Source organism: Geotrypetes seraphini, chromosome 18, assembly GCF_902459505.1.
Source record: "Geotrypetes seraphini chromosome 18, aGeoSer1.1, whole genome shotgun sequence".
In the NCBI taxonomy this organism is placed as follows: domain Eukaryota; kingdom Metazoa; phylum Chordata; class Amphibia; order Gymnophiona; family Dermophiidae; genus Geotrypetes; species Geotrypetes seraphini.
The window spans coordinates 47203157-47230663 of NC_047101.1; the positions used below are offsets into that span (position 1 = coordinate 47203157).

Sequence of the window (27507 nt, forward strand, 5' to 3'; positions counted from 1 at the left end):
CTCGGTGGCGACACCAGTCCTTTCGGCTCCACGCCCGACCCAAAAAACGCTCCGCCCCGATATCGGTGAGTGCCTCGTCATCGGCCTCCTCATCGCCGGGGCGTTAGAGCGGCACCCATGGAACCAAAGCAGAAAAAAGTGGTTCCGGTGCCACCCCTGGATGACCGCATTGCGGCCATCCTCCAGGATAAGTTACATGGAACAACTCCAACAGCAACTTAAGCAGCTCTTGCCCTCTATCTTGGCACCGCTGCTTTCGGTACCAGACCGGCCCGAGCCCCCGCACCGTCCAAACCGGTATCCACTCCATCGGTACCTATGGACTCCTCCATGCCCATTCTCTCGGCGTCGCATCTCCATACCCATGCCGAGACTATCGCCCTTGACGACGACCGATCCTCCTCGGGACCGAACAGGGCACCGGTCTTCCCGCGACCCCTGACCGGCACCGTTCTTCCCGGGACCGAGACAGACACAGGTCTTCATCCCCCGGTACCGTCTCGGTACGCTCAGGCAAGTCTCTGTCTAAAACTCACCATACCGAGCCTTCCACTCCGGTCTCTCGACACGCGCACACCGATGTCAGAGACCCGGACCTATGGGAAGAATCCCCTCCCGGTACCGAGGAGGATGCATCGTCGTCGGACGAAGAGCCTTCGGCCCCCGATACCACATCTAAACCTGAACAATCTTCCTTTTCTAAATTCCTCAGGGAGTTGTCGGGGGCCTTATCTTTGCCTCTGGAATCTGACTCTAAGAAGTCACAAGCTTTCCTGGAGGCATTGGATTTCGATCAACCTCCCAAAGAGTTCCTAAAGTTGCCCGTGCATGACATCCTACGAGAAACTTTTTATAAAAATTGGGAGAACCCACTGACTGTCCCTGGGGCCCCCCGTAAACTGGATAGCCTCTACAGGGTTATAACAATCCCGGGATTTGATAAACCCCAGCTGCCTCATGAATCTCTCCTGGTGGAGTCCACCTTAAAAAAGTCTCAGGGCGCGAGTGTTTATGCCTCTACCCCTCCTGGCAGAGAAGGCAAAACAATGGACAAGTTTGGCAAGCGACTTTACCAGAATGCCATGCTTGCCAACAGAGCTAACAACTACTCATTCCATTTCTCATTCTACCTGAAACATCTGGTCATGCAACTCTCCGCCATGCAGAAGTACTTGCCGGAACACAAGGTTCCATTATTCCAGCAGCATATCTCCAGCCTGCTCCAACTGAGAAAATTTATGGTGCGCTCTATATATGATTCTTTTGAGCTCACCTCCCATGCATCTGCCATCGCTGTGGCTATGCGCCGTCTGGCCTGGCTCAGGGTCTCTGATTTGGACGTCAACCATCAAGACCGACTAGCCAACGCCCCATGTCTGGGAGATGAATTATTTGGAGAGTCCCTGGACACCACCACGCAGAAACTCTCAGCCCATGAGACTAGATGGGACACTCTCATAAAACCTAAGAAAAAGGCTCCACCTGCTCGTCCTTACAGACCACAGGCCTCATATCAGCGCAGGTTCTCCGCTAGGCCGCTCAATCCACCTTCACAGCAACCTAGGCGGGCCCGTCAACACCAGCACACCCAGGCTCGTGCCCAGTCTAATCAACCGGCCAAGCCTCTTCCTCCTGCCAAACCATCTCAGCCCTTTTGACTCCTCTCTCCAGGGCTTAGCCAGTCTTCCACCCTCATTGCCTCTTCCTCAGCCAATCGGAGGCAGGCTCCACATCTTCCTCAGCCGTTGGGAGGTCATCACATCGGACCAGTGGGTCCTCAACATCATCCGCCACGGATACTCTCTCAACTTCCAGACTCTTCCACCAGACAATCCTCCCGTAGAGTCTGCTTCTCATTCAACTCAAACCCCCCTCCTCCTGAGGGAGGTCCAATCCTTCCTTCTTCTCAATGCCATCGAAGAAGTGCCTCCGGAACAAAGAGGCCGGGGATTCTACTCCCGTTACTTCCTAGTTCCAAAGAAGACAGGAGACCTCCGTCCCATTCTCGATCTCAGGGACCTCAACAAGTGTCTAGTCAGGGAGAAATTCAGAATGCTCTCCCTTGCCACGCTTTACCCTCTTCTCTCTCAACACGACTGGCTATGTTCCCTGGACCTCAAAGAGGCCTACACTCACATCCCAATCAATCCAACTTCACGTCGCTACCTGCGATTCCAGGTATACCACCGCCATTATCAGTACAAAGTGCTGACTTTTGGCCTCGCTTCATCACCCAGGGTGTTCACCAAATGCCTCATTGTGGTGGCGGCCTTCCTCAGGTCTAACAACCTCCAGGTGTTCCCCTACTTGGACGATTGGTTAGTGAAAGCACCTACGTCTCCACTTGTGCTACAAGCCACTCATCATACCATCTCTCTCCTCCATCTTCTGGGGTTCGAGATCAACTACCCCAAGTCGCATCTGCTTCCCACACAGCGCCTTCAGTTCATTGGAGCAGTTCTCGACACCACACTAATGAGGGCGTTCCTCCCCTCCGACCGTCAACGGACTCTGCTCCACCTTTGTCGTCAGGTGCTCCTTCATCACTCCATTTCTGCCAGACAGATGATGGTCCTCCTGGGCCACATGGCCTCGACGGTGCATGTGCTTCCCCTGGCACGACTCCACCTCAGGACACCTCAATGGACTCTGGCCAACCAGTGGTCACAGACCTCGAATCTTCTTTCTCATCCCATCTCTGTGACATCGTCTCTTCAGCGATCTCTACAATGGTGGTTGAACTCCTCAAATCTTTCCAGGGGCCTTCTTTTTCATCTGCCCCCTCATTCCATGATCATCACCACGGATGCCTCCCCTTATGCATGGGGAGCTCACCTGGGAGATCTACGCACCCAAGGTCTTTGGACCCCGAAGGAGCGTCTACATCACATCAATTTCCTAGAACTGAGAGCCATGTTCTACGCTCTCAAGGCCTTCCAGCACCTTCTCTGCCCTCAGGTTCTTCTCCTATGCACAGACAATCAAGTCGCCATGTACTACATAAACAAGCAGGGCGGCACCGGGTCTCGCCTCCTTTGTCAGGAGGCTCTCCGCATTTGGACCTGGGCCACGGCCCACAGTCTCTTCCTCAAGGCTGTCTATATCCAGGGCGAACAGAACTCCCTGGCCGACAATCTCAGCCGCATCCTTCAACCTCACGAATGGACTTTGGATCCTCCCACGCTCCACTCCATCTTTGCTCGCTGGGGCACTCCACAGGTGGACCTATTTGCAGCTTCTCACAACCATCAGCTGCCCCAGTTCTGCTCCAGACTCTTCTCTCCTCACCGTCTGGCCCCGGATGCATTCCTGCTCGACTGGACGGATCGGTTCCTCTATGCCTTTCCTCCACTACCTCTGATGTTGCGGACTTTATCCAAACTCCGCAGGGACAGGGCCACCATGATCCTCATCGCTCCTCGGTGGCCTCGCCAACACTGGTTTCCTCTCCTGCTTCAGCTCAGCGTCAGGGAGCCCATTCCTCTTCCTGTGTTTCCTACTCAACTTACGCAACAACGTCCAGTCTCTGCTGCATTCCCAATCTGTCTTCGCTCCACCTGACAGCTTGGTTTCTCTCGGGCTGACTTCTCCAGGCAATCTGTCTCAGCCTGTCCGTCTCATTTTGGACGCCTCCAGGAAACCGGCCACCCTCCAATGTTACCATCAGAAGTGGACCGGGTTCTCCTCTTGGTGCCTCCGGCATCATCACAACCCCACCTCTTTAGCGGTGGAAACTGTACTGGACTACTTGCTCTCGCTGTCCAACGCAGGCCTCAAGTCTACCTCAATCAGAGTCCATCTCAGTGCCATCACGGCGTTTCATGAGCCTATCCTAGGAAAACCTCTCACGGCTCACCCTCTGGTTTCCCGATTTATGAGGGGCCTCTTCAATGTCAAACCACCTCTGAAGCCTCCTCCGGTCGTCTGGGACCTGAATGTGGTTTTATCAGCCCTCATGAAACCTCCTTTTGAGCCTCTTGCCACAACTTCGCTCAAACTTCTGACATGGAAGGTGCTTTTCCTCATTGCCATCACCTCTGCCAGGAGGGTTAGTGAGCTGCATGCACTGGTCGCCGATCCACCGTTCACTGTTTTTCACCATGACAAGGTGGTTCTGCGTACCCATCCAAAGTTCCTTCCCAAGGTTGTTTCGGCTTTTCACCTCAACCAGTCTATTGTGTTGCCTGTTTTTTTCCCGAAACCTCATTCACATCCCGGGGAACAGGCATTACACAGTCTTGATTGCAAGCGTGCCCTGGCTTACTATCTTGATCGTACAAGGGCTCACCGCTTGTCCCCTCAGCTCTTCCTGACCTTTGACCCTAATCGTCTGGGTCGACCGGTCTCTAAACGGACGCTATCCAACTGGCTTGCATCGCGTTCTGTTATGCTCGGGCTGGTCTGTCACTGGACGGTGCGGTCACTGCCCACAGGGTGAGAGCTATGGCCGCTTCTGTGGCTTTCCTCCGTTCCACACCCATTGAGGAAATCTGCAAGGCGGCCACCTGGTCCTCAGTTCACACATTCACTACTCACTACTGTCTGGATGCTTTCTCCAGACGGGATGGGCACTTCGGCCAATCTGTACTTCAGAATTTATTTTCTTGATGGCCAACCATCCCTCCTCCCTCTTTGTTAGCTTGGAGGTCACCCATGCGTAAAGAATATGCTGCCTGCTTGTCCTGGGATAAAGCACAGTTACTTACCGTAACAGGTGTTATCCAGGGACAGCAGGCAGATATTCTTACGTCCCACCCACCTCCCCGGGTTGGCTTCTTAGCTGGCTTATCCTAACTGGGGACCACGCACTCCTCCGTCGGGCGGGAAGGCACGCGCGCACGCGCGGTGCGGCCAACTAGAACTTTCTAGTTAAAAAGGTCCGTACCGAGGGCTCCGTCGGTGACGTCACCCATGCGTAAAGAATATCTGCCTGCTGTCCCTGGATAACACCTGTTACGGTAAGTAACTGTGCTTTTTGGATGAAACGGGTCCTGTCGGGGCATGCTAGAGACACTGCATTAAAAGGATAAGTAAAAAAGAAACTTTTACTGTTGTATAGTCTATTTATTTTTGAAAGAATGATAGTAAGTCAAACAACAGTATTTAAATACAGCATCAGGAGGCTATGAATAGAGCCAACAGCGGTTATACTCGTATTTAGATTTGAATGATACTGAAGGCTTTCGCCATCCTGTGATTGAACCCAAATTAGTGAGGTGTTCATCTGTTGTGGTTGTCTCCAATTGGCCTCACTAACACAGAGGACTTTAATAGATGGCTCAGAGCCTGGTGTCATCAAGAAGGCTTCAGGTACATAGGAGGATGAGGAAATATATGGAAGGACAAGAAGCTATATTGCACTGATGGGCTACATATTACTACAGCAGGAAAAAGAAACCTTGCAGAGAAATTTAGACAATATTTTTCTAGGCATTTAAACTAGAAGGTGGTGTATGTACGAAGGACAATTATAGAGACCACCCCCGGCAAAAGAAAAGATGTGATAGTAGTAAAGGCTACAACATAAGCAATATCAGCAACTCATTTCTTAGTATTGCAATGGAAAGTGAAACGACACAAAAAAACCATACGAAAAAGGAGATTATCGCTGAAAAAAAAACAAAAAACAATGACCACAAATGCTCGCAGTCTAAGCAACAGAGTTCATGATCTGCAAGCCCTGATATTAGAGGCAGATCTAGATATTGTTGCTATCACAGAGACATGGTTCAGTGAATCACATGGATAGGATGCAAACATACCGGGATATAATCTTTTTAGGAAGGACAGAGATGGTCATAAAGGTGGAGGAGTAGCTCTCTATGTAAAGATCAATATCCAAGCGACCGAAATGCAAGGGACTTGGGGAGAGGAAGAAGCGATATGGATTGCTCTGAAAAGAGAAGATGGAACTTCTATCTACGTGGGTGTAGTCTACAGACCTCCGACTCAATCGCAGCAAATTGATAAGGATCTGATTGTGGATATCCAAAAGTTTGGAAGGAAAGAGGAGGTTCTGCTGTTGGGAGATTTCAACCTGCCGGATGCGGAATCGGAAAGAAGTAGGGAGATTGTGGATGCCTTTCAAGAGGCTCTGCTCAGACAAATGGTGACGGAACCCACAAGGGAAAAAGTGATATTGGATCTGGTCCTCACAAATGGAGAGAGTATCTCTAATGTTCGAGTGGGTGCTCACCTGGGTAGTAGCGATCATCAAACGGTTTGGTTTGATATAACGGCTAAAGTGGAGAGCGGCCGCACGATACTTAAAGTCCTAGATTTCAAACTTACGGACTTTAATGCAATGGGAAAGTACCTGAAGAAAGAGCTGTTAGGATGGGAGGACATAAGAGAAGTGGAAAGACAGTGGTCTAAGCTGAAAGGAGCGATAAAAATGGCTACGGACCTTTATGTGAAGAAAATCAATAAAAACAAGAGAAAAAGGAAGCCGATATGGTTCTCCAACCTAGTGGCTGAGAAAATAAAGGCGAAAGAGTTGGCGTTCATGAAATATAAAAAAACCCAAGAAGAGGAGAGCAGAAAGGACTACAGGGTGAAACTGAAAGAAGCCAAGAGAGAGATACGTTTGGCGAAGGCACAGGCGGAAGAACAAATGGCTAAAAATGTAAAAAAGGGAGATAAAAATTTTTTCAGATATATTAGTGAAAGGAGGAAGATAAAAAATGGAATTGCTAGGCTAAAAGATGCTGGGAACAAATATGTAGAGAGTGATGAGGAGAAAGCAAATGTGCTAAACAAATACTTCTGTTCTGTGTTCACAGAAGAAAATCCTGGAGAAGGACCGAGATTGTCTGGCAAAGTTACATGAGAAAATGGAGTAGATTCTGCGCCGTTCACGGAGGACGGTGTTTATGAGCAACTTGAAAAACTGAAGGTGGACAAAGCGATGGGACCAGACGGGATCCATCCCAGGATACTAAGGGAACTCAGAGAGGTTCTGGCGAGTCCTATTAAAAACTTGTTCAACAAATCTCTGGAGACGGGAGTGATTCCTGGGGATTGGAGGAGAGCGGATGTGGTCCCTATTTATAAAAGTGGTCACAGGGATGAAGCAGGAAACTACAGGCCGGTGAGCCTCACTTCAGTTGTTGGAAAAATAATGGAAGTGTTGCTGAAAGAAAGGATAGTGTATTTCCTTGAATCTAATGGATCCGAGGCAACATGGCTTTACAAAAGGTAAATCGTGCCAAACGAACCTGATTGAATTTTTTGATTGGGTGACCAGAGAGCTGGATCGAGGACATATGCTAGATGTAATTTACTTGGATTTCAGCAAAGCCTTTGATACAGTTCCTCATAGGAGGCTGTTGAACAACATGAAGGGCTGAAGTTAGGACCCAAGTGGTGAACTGGGTCAGAAACTGGCTGTCGGACAGACGCCAGAGGGTGGTGGTTAATGGAAGTCGCTCGAAGGAAGGAAAGGTGACTAGTGGAGTCCCTCAGGGTTCGGTGCTGGGGCCAATCCTGTTCAATATGTATGTAAGTGACATTGCTGAAGAGTTAGAAGGAAAAGTGTGCCTTTTTGCAGATGATACCAAGATTTGTAACAGAGTAGACACCGAAGAGGGAGTGGAAAATATGAAAAAGGATCTGCAAAAGTTAGAGGAATGGTCTAATGCCTGGCAACTAAAATTCAATGCAAAGAAATGCAGAGTAATGCTTTTGGGGGATTAATAATAGGAAGGAACCGTATATGCTGTGAGGAGAGAAGCTGATATGCACGGACGGGGAGAGGGACCTTGGGGTGATAGTGTCCGAAGATCTAAAGGCGAAAAAACAGTGTGACAAGGCAGTGGCTGCTGCCAGAAGGATTCTGGGCTGTATAAAGAGAGGCGTAGTCAGTAGAAGGAAGAAGGTGTTGATGCCCCTGTACAGGTCATTGGTGAGGCCCCACTTGGAGTATTGTGTTCAGTTTTAGAGACCGTATCTGGCGAAAGACGTAAGAAGACTTGAGGCGGTCCAGAGGAGGGCGACGAAAATGATAGGAGGCTTGCGCCAGAAGACGTATGAGGAGAGACTGGAAGCCCTGAATATGTATACCCTAGAGGAAAGGAGAGACAGGGGAGATATGATTCAGACGTTCAAATACTTAAAGGGTATTAACGTAGAACAAAATCTTTTCCAGAGAAAGGAAATGGTTAAAACCAGAGGACATAATTTGAGGTTGAGGGGTAGTAGATTCAGGGGCAATGTTAGGAAATTCTACTTTACGGAGAGTGTGGTGGATGCCTGGAATGCGCTCCCGAGAGAGGTGGTGGAGAGTAAAACTGTGACTGAGTTCAAAGAAGCGTGGGATGAACACAGAAGATTTAGAATCAGAAAATAATATTAAATATTGAACTAGGCCAGTTACTGGGCAGACTTGTACGGTCTGTGTCTGTGTATGGCCGTTTGGTGGAGGATGGGCAGGGGAGGACTTCAATGGCTGGGAGGGTGTAGTTGGGCTGGAGTAAGTCTTAACAGAGATTTCGGCAGTTGGAACCCAAGCATAGTACCGGGTAAAGCTTTGGATTCTCGCCCAGAAAAAGCTAAGAGAAAAAAAAAAAAAAAAAAAATTAAATTGAATCAGGTTGGGCAGACTGGATGGACCATTCGGGTCTTTATCTGCCGTCATCTACTATGTTACTATGTCACTACTTCATCTTCAACATTCTTTTAGAATCAAAAATTATCCCCACATAACAAAATGATCGTCCTGCAAAGAAACTTGTTTCTGAAATAGATTTAGTGGCCTTTTTGGGTAAGATATACCCAGTTACCCAAGAGGCTACTGTTTTGTCAGGGTTTAATATCAAGCAATGTTCAGCCAGCCACTCAGCAATAGATACGAGACCACACTGCAATGGAGACAGATCAATATTATTACATTACATTAGTGACTTTTATTCCACCTTAACCTTGCAGTTCTAGGTGGATTACAGAAAGAGAAGCTGGACATCACCACGAGATTAACAATAATTGGAACTATTCATGGGGGCCAGACGTGAATAGGTTTGGAATTAGTTTCACTTCACATGTTTTCTGAATAGCAGGGTTTTTATTTCTCTTCTGAAGGTCTTTTAAATCGAGCGTTGTTAGTAGGTTGGAGAGGTGGTGGTCAAGTTTCGCTGCCTGAGTTGCTAGAAGGTCATCGTATATCTTTTTGCATTGTGTACCTTTGATTGGGGGGGGGGGGTGTAAGTGGGGTCTTGGTTCTTCGTGGCCTGGTTGAGTTGTTCCGGGTAAGGGTTCAGGCATATGGGGATGGCGCTGTTTAGGGTTTCGAATAATATGCGTGCTTGTATTGGGAGCCAGTGTGTGTCTAGGTATGTGTTGGTGATGTGATCGTATTTGCTTAGTGAGTAGATCAGTCTAAGGGCTGTGTTTTGTAAGGACTGTAATTGTTTTATCATTCCGCTGGGCATGGTAGGTAAAGGATGTTGCAGTAATCTAGAAATTCCAAGACATGGGGTTGGACCAGGAGGCGGAATTGTTCCCTGTTGAAGAATTTTCATATCTGTCATAGGTTGCGCATGACAGCAAAGGATTTCTGGATAGTCCTGTTGATTTGCAGTTGCATGGTGCAACATCTGTCTATCATCTGTCCAAGGAGTTTTAGGGCGGATTGTTTGGAGTATTTGGTAGTGTTTATTTCTATTATGGTTGGAATTTTGTCCTTTTTGAGCAGCAGGAATTTTGTTTTGTCCATGTTCAGCTTTAGTTTGTGTTCTGTCATCCATTTTTCAACAGATTCTAAAGTTTTTTTGCAGTTTTCCTGTTGTGATAGTTGTTGTGGGATCCCTTAGAGGGTTAAGCCAAGGGAACCTGTCACCAGGAGTGGGATCCCTAGGATAGTAGACTTGGGGGTGGGTCAGTAGAGTGGGCAGACCTGATGGGCTATGGCCCTTATCTGCCATCATCTTCTATGTTTCTATGTTTCTAAACGGAAAGAGTATGGTGATGTCATCTGCATAGCTGTACGATGTTATTGCTAGATTGTCCAGACTAGTGCTGAGGGAGGTGATGAAGAGGTTGGAGATAGTGGTGATCCTTGGGGTACTCTGTAGAGAGTGAACTAGGGTTCTGATTTTTCTGTGTTTGTCTTGACTGTAGGTTCTTGATTGGAGGAAACCTTGGAACCATCTGTGTACTTTGCCTGTGATTCCTGTTGCTTCCAGTATTTGTAGAAGTATATTGTGGTCAACCAGGTCAAATGCTGCAGAGAGGTCTAGTTTTATAACCAGTGTCCTCTTGCCTTTGCTTAGGTGCTGTCGAGTCGTGTCCAGGAAAGACCTCAATGTCTCAGTGCTGTTGTTGGGTCCTGAATCCTGATTGTGAGGGATGAAGTAGGCTGTTATCTTCTAGGTAATTTGTGAGATATTGTGCCACTAAGCCATTAGTTTGATGTGAATTGGTATTGAGGCTATTGGTCTGTAGTTGGAGGGAAGGTCGGTTGCACCCTTTGGGTCTTTCATGATTGGGGTGATGATCTCACTGAGTTCCTGCGGGAATTGGCCGACTGTGAGCATAGATTGTACCCATTACATAAGGAAGGTATGGAATTATGGGATGAATAGTTGTAGCAGGTAAGGGGGGGGCAGTTGTTAAGGTTGTTTGCTGGATGGCTGTATTTTTTGTAGAGTCAATTCAGGTCAGGCCATTGTACTGTTGGAAAGTTGGTCCATGTTCTGTTTGCTGCGATGGACTCTCCTTCTGTGGGGGGTAATGTTACCTTGTCCAGGAAGCTGGGGGGTGCAGTTGAAGGTGGTCCTGGAAGTTGTGATCTTGTTTTTGAAGAATTCTGCAAGTTGGGAGGTGGGGGGAGGATGGTGTTGGCTTTCATTGGTTGCTAGGAAGGGCTTTGTGACTGTGAGCTCCTTTACTAGTTTGAATAGTTTTTTTCTGTCTTGAACTTCCAAGCCTATTTGTTTGGAGTAGAATACTTTCCGTTTCTCCTTTAACTTGACCTTGTATTGTTTGATCAGGCTGCTCTTGTATGCACCTGATTCCTTTTTCTCCATTCTCTTTCAAGTTGTCTACATTGCCTTTTGAGTTGGAGTAATTCATTGTCAAACCACGTGTCGGCTCTTCTACTGATTTTGTTCATTGTACCGGTGCCAACTAGTCCAGGATTTCTTCACTTAGTGAGCACCATTGGGATACAAATTATTTGGGGTTGTTGGTTTTGATCATTGAATCTGCTTTGTTCCAGAATAGATGGGGGGAGGGGGGGTCGATAATTTGGTGTGATTTGTAGATCAATTTTTGTGTTTTTTGTTTGGTTTTACCCTGAATTCAGTTGATGTTGAATGTGAACTTATAGTGGTCTGACTAGAGGGAGCGGAGCCATTTCCCATTGGAGAGGTGGATTTCAGGTAAGAAGGGCTGTTGGGTCATAAAGGCTGCAATGTCTAGTTGGTGACCTTTTTCATGAGTAGCTGGTATCTGGTAGAACAGAGCTTTGAGGAATGAGAGAAGGTTTTCCACTTTTTTGGTGGACTGGTCTTCAAGATGGAGGTTTAGATCTCCTAGGATCAGGTTGTGCACTAATGGTAATGACTTTCGGTACATGAAGTTTTCGAATTCTGGTCTCAACTCTCCATTTTTTTCTGGCATTATGTAGCAGAGGAGGCATGTTATGGTTCCTTGTAGCGAGTCACCTGATAATTGGCAGGCAAGTAGGTACATGTAGGGAGTGGATGTTTTGTCTAATACAGTACTTCTTTGTTTAGGATGGCCAGGCCTCTCCCTCGTTTTTTTCTCTCAGCAGACTACCTTCTAGCCCTGCAGACAGCATTCTGTTATATGGGGATCTGAGTCAGAGCTTAGCCAAGTTTCAGCAAGGAATAGGCATCCTAGCTTCTCGTTCTCTATCTAGTCATTTATGAGGTTAGCCTGTGGACCTATTGCTCTGATGTTCATGTAAGAACAGGAAATAGTGATGAAATCTGCTTGCGTGTAGTTGTTGATCCTTTTTGGGTACAGTGGGTGGGAATCAGATGATGGTGGGGTTTTCAGTGTGAATGCTAGTGGTCTTCCCCATATTGGGGGGATGCTGTGGTACATGTGGGATGAGCAGTCAATCAGGTTTCTTTCTATGTAGTCTCTCCTGAGTATGTAAAGAGGTCTGGAGGATGTTTGTAATTTGGGATAGAGAAGATGTTATACCCTACCACTTTCCCATTTGTTAGTAGTCAGGAGAGACGTAGGAGAGTGAGCAAAAGTTTGGCCGTGATGGGGGAGAAGGGATTTCAAGGCTAGAGCTTGGAAGGGGGGTCCTTTATGGGTAGTTGAGAGGGTTTAATCCCAGCGGGACCTGGTCGATGGATGGCTTTCTTCCTTCTCACCATGTTGATCCTGGGTTGTCTGTTAATGGCGGGGATTGTTTGGCAGCCCTTAAGCTTAGTTCGCCCGGGTCTGGCCTTTCTGAGAGGTGTGATGTATTAATGCAGTGAGGAGGGATTAGAGAGAGGGTTTTCTTTTCTGTGTCTGGAGCGTCTCTCTTCACCGTGCTGTTTTGATGTATTCCATCAGTGCAGTGGGGAGGGAGTAGGAAGGGGGTGTGGTGTTTGTTGTTTTTTCCTTCCTTCCACTTCACCTTGCTGTTTTGGAGTATTCTGTTGGAGATTTAGTGCTGGAGCAGCTGCAGAAAAGCCTGATTGTTATAGGTGTATAATCAATGTTTGTTCTGTAAACTTGGCTGAGAATGAACCACATCAGCTAATTTAGACACAGAAACATAATGGGCATATAAAGGCCAAATGACCCATCCAGTCTGCCCATCCACAGTATCCACTATCTCCTCTTCTTCCTACGAGATCCCACATGCCTATCCCATGCTTTCTTGAATTCAGAGACAATCTTTGTCTCTCATCACCTCTGCTTTTTTCAGCAAAGTCAGTTTAGACAATAGTGTAGCTTTTACAAGCTTTGTTAAGGTTTTATATAAAAAGTGTTTTAGGTTCTAGGTTAGTATAATGGGTTGCAGTTTAGAAAAGTCTCTGTTTAGTGTTTAAACATTAAATTACAGCTAGAAAAAGTAGCCCTACAGAGTATATTTTGTGGGAACAGTTTGACCTGAAGAAGGGATCTTGATAATAGAGTGAATAGTTGCTGCTTTCCAGGATTTAGAGACAGAGCCCAAAGTTAGGCTAAGATTAATAGTAGAAATTGCTAAAGGCAATAAACCCAGTCATCCCAGCTTGAGCCAAGAAGATAAAACAAGATCTAGCAACAGCAAAAAGAATTGCTGACAATAGTTTAAAAAGGACCACAAGAGTCTCAGGATCAGATTGAAGTTCCCACTGGAATAACAGAGGAACATCCCACTTAATTAGAAATGGATATCATAGAAAATTGAGAGCATAACATGATTTTAAACATGATTGATTTTTTTTTTTTTTTTTTTTGGTAACAATTGTCTTTATTCTGTGATGTTCTCTATGCCATAAACTCTTAAGGAATTGGCTCCAGCAGTTCTGGCTCTTTACCTTGTGTTCTCACAAAGTGGGCTCCAGGCTGTCGTTTCAGGAAGCTGTGCCTGCTCATTAATTCTCTTTGCAAGAATCTTACCTTGAATCTATTTTGTTTACAATGATGCCCACAGCATGCTGTGTTACATTATAGATCCTGCCAGTCTTGCCATGGGGCATGCCTTTTTGAACTGTACCCTTGATGTCTACAATATCACCTTTCTTGTAGGTTGACAGTGCAACAACTCCATGTTTGCGAAAGGGTCTGGGGAACATATAATGTGTTCCTCTCTGCTTTCCCTTAGTGTTCGTCATGCTGGCGACTTACTAAATATGGTGGTCCCTGCAAAAAGCATGATTTTTGAGGAAATATAATCTGCAAATTATTTTACCATTGGAAGTGAAGACTTTGGTTGGGGTGAAAGAATTGTTAGGTTTTTGAAAACAGTGAAAAAAATCTTTCACAAGATTTAACAGATCTCTTAAGTTGAATAATATACCTTTTTTGCCTCTAAGTCCCTATTAGCATACCATGAAAGCAGTGCATGCAAATAGATCTCATGCATATTCATTGGGGAAATCCTGAAAACCCGACTGGATTGTGGCCTTTGAGGAGGGACTTTGACACCCCTGCTCTAAGTGAATGTTGGTTGTGTTGCGGTCATTCTCTAAGGTCCTACACTTTCTCTATGTTCAGCCTGACTAACATGTTGCTTCAACATATGTAGGTTCTTATTCAACCATGGCTGATGATATAACTTTGGACAATTAGAGCATTTCAATTAAACAATGAAATGTAGGGCATCACTCGGAGTCCTATTCCAGGTAAATTGTTCTTCCAAAGGGAAGGTTCACAAAATCTGTAGAAAATCAAGTAAATAATGGTGGAAAAGATGTAAAATCTGTGTGGTGTAATGCCCTATCCCTGGGATAGGGAACTCCGGTCCTCGAGAGCTGTATTCCAGTCGGGTTTTCAGGATTTCCCCAATGAATATGCATGAGATCTAATTGCATGCACTGCTTTCAATGCATATTCATTGGGGAAATCCTGAAAACCCGACTGGACCGGAGAGCCCTTTCCCTGCCAGTAGCCCTCAGATCTAGAATAGATTTTCCATCCACACAATCAAAAAGAAAGTAGAAAATGGTCTGACTAAGATACAGACAATTGAGAAAACAGATAATGTAAACTGCGAAAAGAAGAGAGCTATAACCAAGTCCAATGTATGTCTCCTAAAAATATGAGCAAATGTGCTGCTCTAGGATGTGAAGGACCGACAACAAGAATATTGAAGTCACCCATAATTATAAGCCTGTGATAGTGGACTATAGGATCCGCTATTGCTTGTAGACGGGAGTCCCAAGCTGCTACATTCAATAAATAATAATAATAATAATAATAATTTTATTCTTATATACCGCCATGCCCATCGAGTTCTAGGCGGTTCACAACAATTACATTAGGATCCGCATTGACATGCCGATTTACAAACAATGTATTGGATTTACAACATCTTCAGCTGAACAAGACTGAAGAAGTGGAAGTGGGAGGGAGAGAAGGAGGAAAGCGGTCAATAGAGGGGGGGGGGCAGGGCCGGGCGGGCCGATTTACCACAATTTATTGGATTTATAACAACTTTAGCCGAACTTGGCTGATGAAGAAGGAGGGGAGCAGGAAGACAGCGATCAATAAAGGGGGGGAAAGGGTCGAGTGTGTGGCCAGGTAATTCCAGAGAGGGGGCGTTATGGGGCTTGTTTGTTGAATAGATAAGTTTTGAGTGAGGGAGACAACAGAATAACAAAAAGTAAAGCGGGGTTGGAAATTGAAAATTTAACCACTAATAGTTTCTTCTTTCGGTCACAAGAACAAGATCAGAGCGAATGATAGCTAAGCTGCCTCCCCTGACTTTATCCATGTTCAAAAGCTTTCTGTGCCAATAAGACTTGTTAAAGCAGTCTTACTATCATGGAAGCTATTCTCCCGATGTTCAAAAGGGTTATCCACGGTTGCTACCGAGAACCCTATGCAAATGCATCACAAGGAGCTCATTAGTGTTTATTTACTACATTTATAAACTGGTTACCACTAAGTGATATACACAATTATTTTACATACATAAGTTAGACAATACTAAAAACAGCCTCTTTCCACTATCTGCCACTAGCATCCCAAAAATCTTTGCTCTTAAATTAAGAAAGCCTGCTTAAACAAGTATTCTAATGAGCTTTCCTTGTGATGCACAATGGGAACGCCTCCTCCCCCCTCATTTTTACTGTGAAAATTTTCTGGCATCTCTGGAGCTGCAAACATACAACAGATGTGCCCCCCCCCAAAAAAAAAAAAAACCCACAAGCCTGCAGCCACCATTCTCCCCCTCTGCCCAACATTCTAGTGTGTGTGTGGTCCATTCAGATGCTACACTGTACATGTAAATTTATTTTAAATAGATTAGGCATTGAAAGGGGAGGGTGGTTCCATTTATTTACCTAGGAGAGAGGTAAGTGAGCAAGAATAATTGCAGGCAGTTTTCTATTATAAACAGGTATTGAGGAGCTTTTGGCACCCGACTATAATTATCCCACTGCCTTTTCCTGGAACAGCTTCAAGTGCCAACAAACTGAATGTACTAGACTGCTTAACTCCCTGAAAGCTTCTTGTTCGCTTTGTGCAGAATATATTCTCACCATTTGCCTCATTTGTAGGTGTGGCTGCCTGCACGGGAATATTGTATCTCTGTGGCCGGTACCAGTATTTCCATGGATATGCAGCATCGGCTCAAGGAAGGTATGTGCAGAAAAACTTTGAGTACAGGTAAACGTCAACTCATGCCTTTCTGTGGTATCTACAATTTGGCAAATGAATTTTGCATCAGTTTCAGGGCTACTGAAAAGATATTAGGCACCCTAGATCAGGGGAGCCCACACTTTTTTGGCTTGCGAGCTACTTTTAAAATGACCAAGTCTAAATGATCTACCAAAAATAAAAATTAAAAAACACAAAGCACACTTCACAGAGAAAATGTTAATTATCATTTATATTCAGATTTTTTTCAAAGAGGTCAAGGCAGATGACTTTAAAATATGCAATGTCACCTCAGTAACAACTATACAAAAATAGACAAATATGCCTCCTCTCCGCAATAGCGGTTTAGTAAAAGGGGACCAAAGTGCAAAATATAGACAGCAATTTTCAGTCTAACTGGCTATGTAACTGCTTAAAATTAGGATAGCAAAACAGATGTCCTAACTTTATGCACAGAGTTAAACCAGGCACTGGTCTCAATATCGGCCTGTGCCCAGTTAACTTCCAGGTTGGCAGATATTCAATGCCAGAACATAAGAATTGCCGCTGCTGGGTTATGCCCAGCAGTCCGCTCCCACAGTGGCCCTTAAATCAAAGACCAGTGCACTGAGTCTAGCCTTACCTGCGTACGTTCTGGTTCAGCAGGAATTTGTCTAACTTTGTCTTGAATCCCTGGAGGATGTTTTCCCCTATAACAGCCTCCAAAAGAGCATTCCAAATTTCTGCCACCGGGTGAAGAAGAACTTCCTTACGTTTGTACGGAATCTAAAGTTAAAAGTGGATAGAGTGCGTCCTCTCGTTCTCCCTACCTTGGAGAGGGTGAACAACCTGTCTTTATCTACTAAATCTATTCCCTTCATTATCTTGAATGTTTTGATCATGTCCCTTCTTAGTCTCCTCTTAAGGGTGAAGAGTCCCAGTTTCTCTAATTTCTCACTGTATGGCAACTCCTCCAGCCCCTTAACCATTTTACTTGCTCTTCTCTGGACCCTTTCGAGTAGTACAATGTTCTTCATGTATGGCGACCCGTGCTGGATGCAGTATTCCAGGTGGGGGGCGTACCATGGCCCGGTACAGCAGCATGATAACCTTCTCCGATCTGTTTGTTATCCCCTTCTTAATCATTCCTAGCATTCTGTTCGCCCTTTTCGCCACTGCGCATTGCACAGATGGCTTCATCGACTTGTCGACCAGTACACCCATGTCCCTTTCCTGTTGCGCACAAAGTGGAATCCTCCTCCCTCACACCAGCGCCTCATCCATCTTATTTGGCATTTTCACTACTTGATTCTTTTAGACTAGAATGTGCACAGATCCCATCTCGCCAGAAGTTCTCAAAAATTAAAATTAAAACTTACATTTCCCTTAGCAATAAAAACAGAACTTTGAGGAGATTTATTCGCTTTTAAACTAATAGAATTCTGGAATGCTATACCACTTGCTCTAAGAAGTTTAACTCCCTTCACTCTATTCCGAAAAGCCCTGAATACATTCTTGTTTGCTAAACACTTTGGAAACTAACCACCTTAGTTTAGTTTTTCCTCTGTTATGTTTATGTATTACATTACTGTTAACCAAGTCGAGCTCCTTCTGGTTGATGACTCGGTCTATAAAATTAAGTTTTAGTTTAGTTTAAAGCCAATCTAACAGTTTATTTCCATCATTTTTGTTACATTTTTACTTAATTTCTCACAGGTCTACAGAGCTCTGTGCATTTCCAGTTCCAACATGATTTAATGTTGTAGTCCACAAGGGATAGTACTGAATTTCATGTTGACCTCTGTGTATAAAGGTTGCCTACCCCTATGATATACATATGATATTCGTACCTTAAATATATAATTACATAGATGCACAGAGCTCAAATCTTTTTCAGATAAAATAATGTTCTAGAACTAGAACAAGAAGTCATCATGAGGATACAAATATGTACTGTAGACTCAGACATAAAATTACAAATATTTCTTCATGGAAATATGATAGCATCATGAAATGGGCTATCGAGGGATGTGATAAACATTATCTGACTTAAAGAAAGCATGAGATAAGGACAGAAGATTTTTGAGTAAGAGAAGGGAGTTCAACAGGAAGGAAATTAGGCAGATTAGATAGGCTTTAGGACTCTATCTACCATCCTGTTTATCAACAGAAAAGTAACTACTGAGTTTTTTTATTTTATTTTTATTAAGAATTTTCAGAACTCAATTTAAGTAAAGAATTGCAATCCTTCTATGGACATATTCATATATTCAAGAAAAAAAAACCCCCATTGAAAATTCAACAGTAAATTTATAAAGATTCCATGTCATTGGAAGTATGGTAATATGGGAGAGGAGTAGTTAAAAATAGAAGAAAAAGAAAAACACACAAATGAGGAGGATGTTTTTAGCATAGGACTTGACTTTTTATATGTTGTATTTTAACTTATTTGGTTTTTATTTTAAGTTTGCTGGAAAGAGGATGGAACTTGGCATACTGTCTTTCTATGGTTACAATCAAAGTGGTTTACATATTATGTACAGGTACAAAAATAAATTACTAACATTAGGTAATTAATAAAATAAAGCAAAATTACAGGAATAAATGCCACATGATAAGAAGGCACTGGAAACAGAATTAAGAACACAGACAGAAGGAAGTGCAGCCAGAGACTGGGAAAAGATGATTAGAAAAATAAAATCAACATACAACAAAGGTAGGGAAAATGATTTCATTTTCAATTTAGTGATTTGAAATGTGTCAGTTTTGAGAATTTATATCTGTAGCACTTACTGAGGTGACATTGCACATTTTAAAGTCATCTGCCTTGACCTCTTTGAAAAAAGACAGAATATAAATGATTAACATTTTCTCTTCATACCATGTGCTTTTGTGTAGTTTAAATTTGTGGTTGCCATAATTTATTAATAAGATTATATTTATATATGAAAAATGAATGGAAAAATTTTCATTATAATTAGTACTATTATGGGGACAGGGTCTGGGGCGGAGCTTGGGCAGGTCTCAGATAGAGCTTTGGTGGTCGGGGGTACTTGCCTTGAAGAAGTTGAGAATCACTGTTATAGAAATTCTTAATACCCATGCCCATCTCCCTCCAACCTAACATCCACACATCCAAAACTGTGTTCATCTTGATCTTTAAATAAATGTTCCTGTGTGTCACGATTTTAGCAAGTTTTAAGTTTTATTAAGATTTGTTATGTACACAATATCATATATTTCAATTCGTATTACAATTTTTTAAAAAAGAGGAAGACATAACAAAACCTTATATACAAATTATATACGTTCTAATACAAACAGGTACAAAAGGCAGGGGGGATGAACTACAATCTTTAAAGATAGAGAATAAACATTTAGGGAAGAACACATAAGAAAAAGAAAAGAAGAAAAACTTAAGGATAATTTTGCGACCTACTCGTAGGATTGATTAACTTCTAAAAGGTTTAGTGATTGGTAGGTTATGCTGTCTATGTTTCAAATGTGTCCTTATATAGAAAACTTTTTAAGGAGCGCTTGAATTTTTCTAAGGAAGGTTCATTCCGTAAGTATAGTGGTAAATTGTTCCAAAGCTGGGGTGCTATAAGCGAGAAAATGGTAGATCTCCTGGTCCCTATTATTTTTAAAGAAGGGATAGTCAGTAAATGTTGTTGTGTTGGTCTGAATGGAGACGATCCAGAAATATCGGAGCATGTGATTGTTGAATTTTAAAAGTTATTCTGTGCAGGGCTGTGATTTGTATAATGCTTTATATTTTGCTGTTCTTGGGTGGTTGAATTGTGTTTATATGCAGGATGGCAAACTAACTTGAGCACATCTGTGGTGAATGGAAAAGTATTTGTTTCCAGGAATATATATTCATAGAATTGTAAAAATATCTGCATCTATTTGTAAGCAGATTATGTGCTCTTATTTGTATGAAAAAAATTGTCATTTTCGGATAATTAGGTTTTTTCTCTATATAATTTAGACACTACACCACGGGGAATTAGGCTCCACAAATTTCAAAGTTATTTGCTGGGTCCCAGTTTCTTCTGTATTTGTAAGTGCTGTTTTCTTGTCTTCCTCAGACTGGCTCCCCTGTATTTCAGCAGCGGTGTTTTGTGGATTCTGATTGGTTTATCTACACTTGGACTTCTTGTTCACTTCCTGGCTCTTGATGTTGGGCGTCTGCTGAAATACCACACAGGCTTGTAACATGAAACCCTCAAGCCGTGTTTTCATACATGTGATTTAATGCTCTGGTCCATCTGTTCTCCTGCTGTAGCTACCATGCTTAGGAAAGAAGGCTAATTTGTGAAATGAGCAAGGAGAAAAATGTGTAGCTAGTAGTTTGAACAGTCTGAATTCTCGGTAACATGTCCATTTATCTTGAATGTTTTTTTTATAACCCTGTGCTCATCAACTTTGGGCTAGATTTACTAAACCCACCGATCAAGTCCCGACCCGATCCGCATTTTCAAATGAGGGGGAACGGCATTCAAATGTAGGCAGACAGCGATTCACTAAACAAATCTGGAGCACCAACTGGGCTGTATCGCCTGCTCTCTGCCCTCACCCAGAATCTCTCCTGCCCTTCCCCGCACTGCGCATGCATTGGGATCACTATTCAGTGATCCCTGCAATCGGATGGAGGTGTGATTCCAATTGTTCTCATTTGCATGAGGACATGTCGTGAATCAGCCCCCCCGGATCCAGTTCGGTGGGTCCGTTTAGTGAATCTAGCCGTGTGTCCCCTTCCCTAGGCAGCAGAATGGGGTGGGTTAGAGGTGAAATAGGCCTACTACTATTTTGACCAACACAGCATCAGCAACTGCAGAGCTTGGGGGGTACAGCTAATCGAGTTTGGCCCCTCCAACTAAATAAATGTTTTGCTGCCTCTGCCCCTTCCCTCCTGTATCTTCCAGGGCCAGGTGAAGACTCCCGACATATCTTCCTCCATTCCCCTGCAGGCATTCCACCATCTCTCCATACCTTTTCAACTCTGTAGTGCTTTGGCAGTAGCAACTCCTCATATCCACTTCTCATGAGGGTCCAGCTGTAGGCTCTTGTGAGCAGTGGGTATGAGTTGCTGCTGACACAGCATTGCAGAGTTGACAAGGTATGGAGAGGTTAGGGGTGGAGCTGACTGGCCCTACCTATCTTTTGTCTCATTTTGTGCTATACAACCCTATGAATAATTTATTTGCCTATCCAAAGATTACTGGTTGTAGATACAGGCCATTTTTGGATAAGACTTATGTTTCAAGCAAGTAAACAGCAGTCCTGGTTTGGTAATTACATTAGTGTAGCCAGGTTGACTTATCAAGTTTCAAGTTTATTAACTTTTTAATATACCGACCATCACCAAGTATCTGGCCGGTTCACAATACAATTTATATAGAGGAAAACAAAGATAAAATTTAAAATATAAAATATGGTGGGTGAACATTAAAGACATAATTTGACAAACATGAAGGTGAGGATATGAGGGGAAGGGGGGGGGAAAGTTACATAATCTGGAGAAGAGAGGGAAATAGTGAGGGTAGGGAAAAACATATTGGGTAGGATCGCTTTAATTAAAGCGGTTGTCTAAATAAGTCGAAACGAATCAGTTGAAAAAGAAGAGTGATAGGGAAAAGGGTGGAATAGAGGCGCTTTTCGGAAAGAAATTAAAACTGTACTATTTGATGTCATTTCCTAAATAGAAATTACATTAATTGTAATAATTCTTTAATAATTGTAATAATTCTACTCTGATTATCCTTAAGAAATATATTGTACTTTTGCTATTTGTATTTTGTACTTCGCTGATTGTCCAGCTCTCTTTGATGTAAACCGCCGAGAAGTCGTCAGATTGTGGCGGTATAGAAGAATAAAGTTATTATTATTATCTCCACCCTCCCAGCCATTGTCATTTTATAAATCAGAGTTCTGGCTGCCAAACTAGAGGAAGAGATCTTTAGCTGGTGTTAGGAGAGGCACAGGAAGATAGTTCCCAAGGAATGGAACCAACAGCATCAATCGTAAGTTTTTATGTTACATTTTTAACTTTGATTAGATTAGGTAAGTAATTTCTGGGGGTAAGTAACTTTTACATTGACCAATGCGTTTTTTGTTACTTTTTAATACCGAGTTATTTTAGATATAAAACCACAGCTATAGTTATATAGTAAGCATTACTGTTAGAACGCTGTCAACTAAAAATTATTGACCCTGTTAACTTAAAAATAGTGGCAGGCCCAGATGTTCGCCCTAACTTGAGGCAGATTGTAGACTGCCAAACTATAGAAAGCCCGATAACGGAAGTATCTTATATGGACCCACTCCCTATTTCTCATGCTTTTCCTGCTGAGCAAGAGAACAAATTGATAAAGTCAAATTGAATAACCAGACCTCAAAATACCCAAGGCACTACTTAAATAATTTTTCATGCCCTTACTGGAGTAGTAAATTCATCATTGGTCTTGGTAAAGTGACATGTGCTCTAAATTTCTTTTGTAAACTTGATTTGATAACATTCAATAAATATAAAGTGCATTTAGTGCTTAAGGTGCTAAAGAAAGGAAGGCACTTATCTTTTGTGCTCGACGGCTGCCCAACCGTTTCACACTTGGTTTCATCAGGGGTTATACCTCCTTCTAATCATGCACCAAAAATTATCTTGAAAAACTTAGAGAGTGAAAATAACCAGCACCCGCACAGCATAAGGGCATTAAAAATTATTTAAGTAGTGCCTTGGGTATTTGAGGTATGGTTATTCAATTTGACTTGATATCAATTTGTTCTCTGGCTTATACAATTGTTACTTATTTGAACAAATTTTTTGTTTTCTTCTATTCAAGTTGTTTCCTGCTGAACAGCCAGCAAGTACGAGGGGGCATTCGGAGAAACTGAAGGGAGATAGGTTCAGAACAAACGCAAGGAAGTTTTTTTTCACCCAAAGGGTCGTGGACACTTGGAATGCGCTACCGGAGGAAGTGATCAGGCAGAATACGGTACAGGAATTCAAACAGGGATTGGACGGATTCCTGAAGGATAAAGGGATCGTGGGATACTGAGGGAGGAGCTGGGATGTAACACAAGTATAGAAAGCAAACCAGGTAATGAGTATAGAAACCAAACCAGGTCGTGCATGTGCAAGACCGGAGGGTTAGGACCTCGATAGGAAGACAGGACTTAAATGAGAAACCAAGGTGGCAAGGGAGCCCCTTCTGGTGATACAGACAGGTCGTGACCTGTTTGGGCCGCCGCGGGAGCGGACTGCTGGGCGGGATGGACCTGTGGTCTGACCCGGCAGAGGCACTGCTTATGTTCTTATGTTCTTATGTTCTTAAGTCAATTCCCACTATTATAATAAGCACTGTTCCTCCATTGCATTAGGCTAAGTCCTGCACAATATATTTATTATGCAATTACTGGCTTGAACACGCACCTCAAAGTATATATATTGTTCCTTTTGTTAACTTCTGAGCAGTACTAATTTTCCTTTCTCCCCCTCTGGTCCATAATTCTCCATCTTGCTCCCCTCTGGAACCTTTGCCAGAACATATGAGTAAGAAAATGGTTTGATTTTCGAAAAGCTCGTGACCATATGGAAAGGCTCAGTTTCCCACTCATAAAATTCAGCACGTCACCAGTCGGGAGTCACCAGTTATAAAATAACAAAAAGGCATTGGTCAATATAAAAACTTACGATTGATGCTGTTGGTTCTGTTCCCAAGCAGCTGCTGTTCCCTCGGGAACTATCTAGTTAAAACATCATATATAATATGAATTAAGGTTTGCTGATACTCGCTATCAGTCAAGAACATGAGGAACAAGGCACTCGCGCCGCTGATCAGGCAGCTGCACTGGTACTCACTACCAGGCAGGATGGGAGCTGTCACTCCGCTGATACTCAGTACCAGGCGGGACTCGAATTAACACCCTGCTGATATCAAGCAGATACTAGAACTGTCACCCTGCTGATACTTACTTTATCATGCAAATACTCGAACACACTGTGTGAAAAAAAAAAAGTTAATAGAGTTTGCGCAGGTAGGGGGGGAAGAGGCCAAAGACCCCAGGGGGCTTCGTTTATAAATGCTTATCAACACAGCTACAATACTACTTTATCCTAATGCAAGAAAAGAAAAGAAATAGACATTCTTTTTCTACCTTTGTTGTCTGGTTTCTGCTTTCCTCAGCTTCTTGCCATGCTCTTCCTTTCATCCACTGTCTGCCTTCTCTCTGCTTCTTCCATATGGCATCTGCTTTATTTTTATGCCTCTACCAGAAACTTTTTGCCATTTCTCTCCTCCTTTGTTACCTTCAAATCTGGTATCTGCCCCTCCCAATGCTCTGGTATCTCTCTCTCTCTTCTCCCTTTCCCTTCCTGTTCTTCCTTCACAATTTGTTTTCTACCTCGTCTACTTTCTTACTTTTCAGTCCTCAATTTCCTTTTCCTTGTGTCTACTTACAGCTTGCCACCTCTTTCCCTTACCTCTTCCACCAATCCAGTATCTGTTTTCCTCTCTTCCCCTCCCCACTTCCAGCCAGCATCTGCTCCTCACTCTCCACTTCCCTCTCTCTCCTCCCCACCTCCATGCAGTCTGTTCCTCCTCCCCCTTCAGCGCCACTCAACCTCTTCCTCTCATCGAGCCATCTCCCTCCCTTCCTGTCACTTCGCGGGCGCTTTTCAGAATCAAAGTTTTCGCCCGGACACCATAGCCACTTAACAAGTCAAGTGCAACTGCCCTGAAACTTCTCCTCTGATGCGAGCTGCCCAGGAGGAAACAGGAAATTACTTAAGAGGAGAAGTTTTGGGGCAGTCGCGAGTGACTTAAGAGAAGGCTGTGGTGTCTGGGCTTCTCGCAGAGAGAAAACTCTGAAAAGTGTGAGCGAAGGGGAAGGGAGGGAGATGCCTGGACCGCATGATCTTGAGGGGTGGGAAAGAAGGCAATGCACGGCAGATACTTTACTGCAGAGACAAGACCATTTACTGCTCCATGGGGAGATGAATAGCCTTGTCCTGTACCTGCAGCAACCAGTCTTCCCCCCACCCCCCTGTTCCTGCTGGTTATCCGTGGCTAGCCGCAGGTAACAATCATTGTATCATTCTCTAATGCCCACTCTCTACAGCCGCCAAGCAACAACTCCCTCCCCCCCCCCAGAAAAGATGAGAAAGTTAAGATCCATCAGAAAATACTTAAACGGAGGTTTTCCAAATTTTAGTGCAATCCCTAATTCTATCTCTACTAGACTATTCTAACATAACAATAGTTCCTTGCTCTAAAATATTGTTAACATGTCTAAAACTAGTTAAAAATGCAGCAGTAAGACTCATTTATGGACTATAGAAATCGGAACACCTATCGCCCTACTATATGAAACTACATTGGCTACCTATCATCACAAGGATCAAGTTTAACTTAATCATCACTGCCTTTAAGATCTTGAGAGGGATTGCTCCTGGATACCTAACAGAGCTAGCTGTCTTACTCCAGGGTGCCTTCAAAAGATATTCTACCAGAAATCTTTTCCATTTAAAATTTCCAGCACAAACAATATACAGTACATTAGACAAATTACCTTATCCATCCAATATCAATTAGCAAAATGCTCGAACCAACTAGCATTTACATTATGATCCTGTGACCACTATGTCAGGTTCAGAAAACTTTTAAAAACATTTCTGTACCAAGACAGGGAGCCAACCCTGAAGTAACTGGAATGGGAATTGTAAAAGACCATTTCTAATGCAACTCCTGGGACACAACAAAGAACCAACAATGACCTACCTGTAATTGTAACTATGTATTTGAAACTATGACCTATCGGTCCCCCCACCCCTTTTATGAAGCTGTGTTGGTGTGTTTTTTTTATCGCTGGCTGCAGTGGTAAAAGCTCCGAAGCTCATAGAATTCCTCTAAGCATAAAAAATGTTAACACGCCTTCATAAAAGGGTGTGTGTATTAATTTGTACTGATCTACCTGTACTAGCAACCTTATTGAATGTTTGTGCCAGTCTGTCCATTGTAACTTCCTGGGTAACTGACCCCAACCTCTTGTAATGTAATCTGACCTTGAACTGAATAGGTAAAGGCGGAAAAGAAGCCCTGATTAATATAACTTAACATTTCTGGGACTGCTTTTGCACATTCTTGTCTGTCCAGAATAATGCACCTATTGCACTAGAAAGAGATTAGATTCTTACCTATCTAGTAGATAGATGTGTCATTCTGGAGCCCTGCCATGTCAATTATCTCCAGCGCCTGCCTACTGTCATAATCAGAAAATTTGAGTACAAACATAAAAATTCACTTCTAGACCGCATTACCTTTAAGTCCTATGTGGTTTACATAAGATTAATTAAAAAATACACAAAAGATGAGAATAAACTTAAGAACCTAGAAAATAAGTAAATCTTAAGTTGTTTTCTAAAGTGTAAATAGGATACAGAAATCAGTACTAGGGGTTTCAGCTCCTTATCCCATGAAAGCAACCTGATATGAGAGCATCCGGTCATGATGTCTCTTTGCTTTACAACTTTTCACTGGTGAAAAAGTCAGAAAGGCCTTAGCATTTCGAGAGTATTTTAAAGATGTAAAACAAAATAATTCTGTCAAATAGGAAGGAGCATCCCCTGCTAAGACTTTATAATACAGACAACCCAGTTTGAAAATAATCCGCACCTCGACCTGTAACATTAAGGGTATGAAGACGCAAATACCTCCAATTCACTATGATGGCATCTCTATATGCCTAGATAAGAACATAAGAATGGCCGCTGCTGGGTCAGGTCAGTGGCCCCTGGGTCAAAAACCAGTGCTCTAAAATGAGTCCAGCCTCTCCTGTGTACTCCCAGTTTAGCAGGAACTTGTCCAGCTTAGTCTTGAAACCCTGGAGAGTGTTTTCCCCTATAACAGACTCTGGAAGAGCGTTCCAGCTCTCCACCACTCTCTGGCTGAAGAAGAACTTCCTTACATTTGTATGGAATCTATCCCCTTTCAACTTTAAAAAAAGGGATGGTTAATAAGAATGTTATAACGCCCCTGTATCGCACCATGGTGTGACCTCATCTGGAGTACTGTGTTCAATTCTGGTCTCCTTATCTCAAGAAAGATATAGTGGCGCTAGAAAAAGTTCAAAGAAGAGTGACCAAGGTGATAAAGGGGATGGAACTCCTCTCGTATGAGGAAAGATTGAAACGGTTAGGGCTCTTCAGCTACAAAAGAGAGGGCTGAGAGGAGATATGATTGAAGTTTACAA

At 43.5% G+C, this 27507-nt stretch overlaps 1 protein-coding gene and 1 pseudogene across 1 annotated transcript in view; one reads left to right on the forward strand and one right to left on the reverse strand.

Annotated features, from left to right (window-relative positions):
* The window catches only part of LTC4S (leukotriene C4 synthase), a 59747-nt gene extending 37715 nt beyond the window's left edge, over nt 1–22032 (forward strand). Inside the window, exons 4-5 of the mRNA XM_033927735.1 lie at nt 16176–16257; nt 20346–22032. Of these exons, the coding sequence (XP_033783626.1) occupies nt 16176–16257; nt 20346–20472 (209 nt within the window). The 3' untranslated portion in view covers nt 20473–22032. The remainder of the gene's footprint in view (nt 1–16175; nt 16258–20345) is intronic.
* LOC117351881 lies at nt 13441–14156 on the reverse strand (annotated as a pseudogene).
* Nucleotides 22033–27507: the final 5475 nt, after the last annotated feature.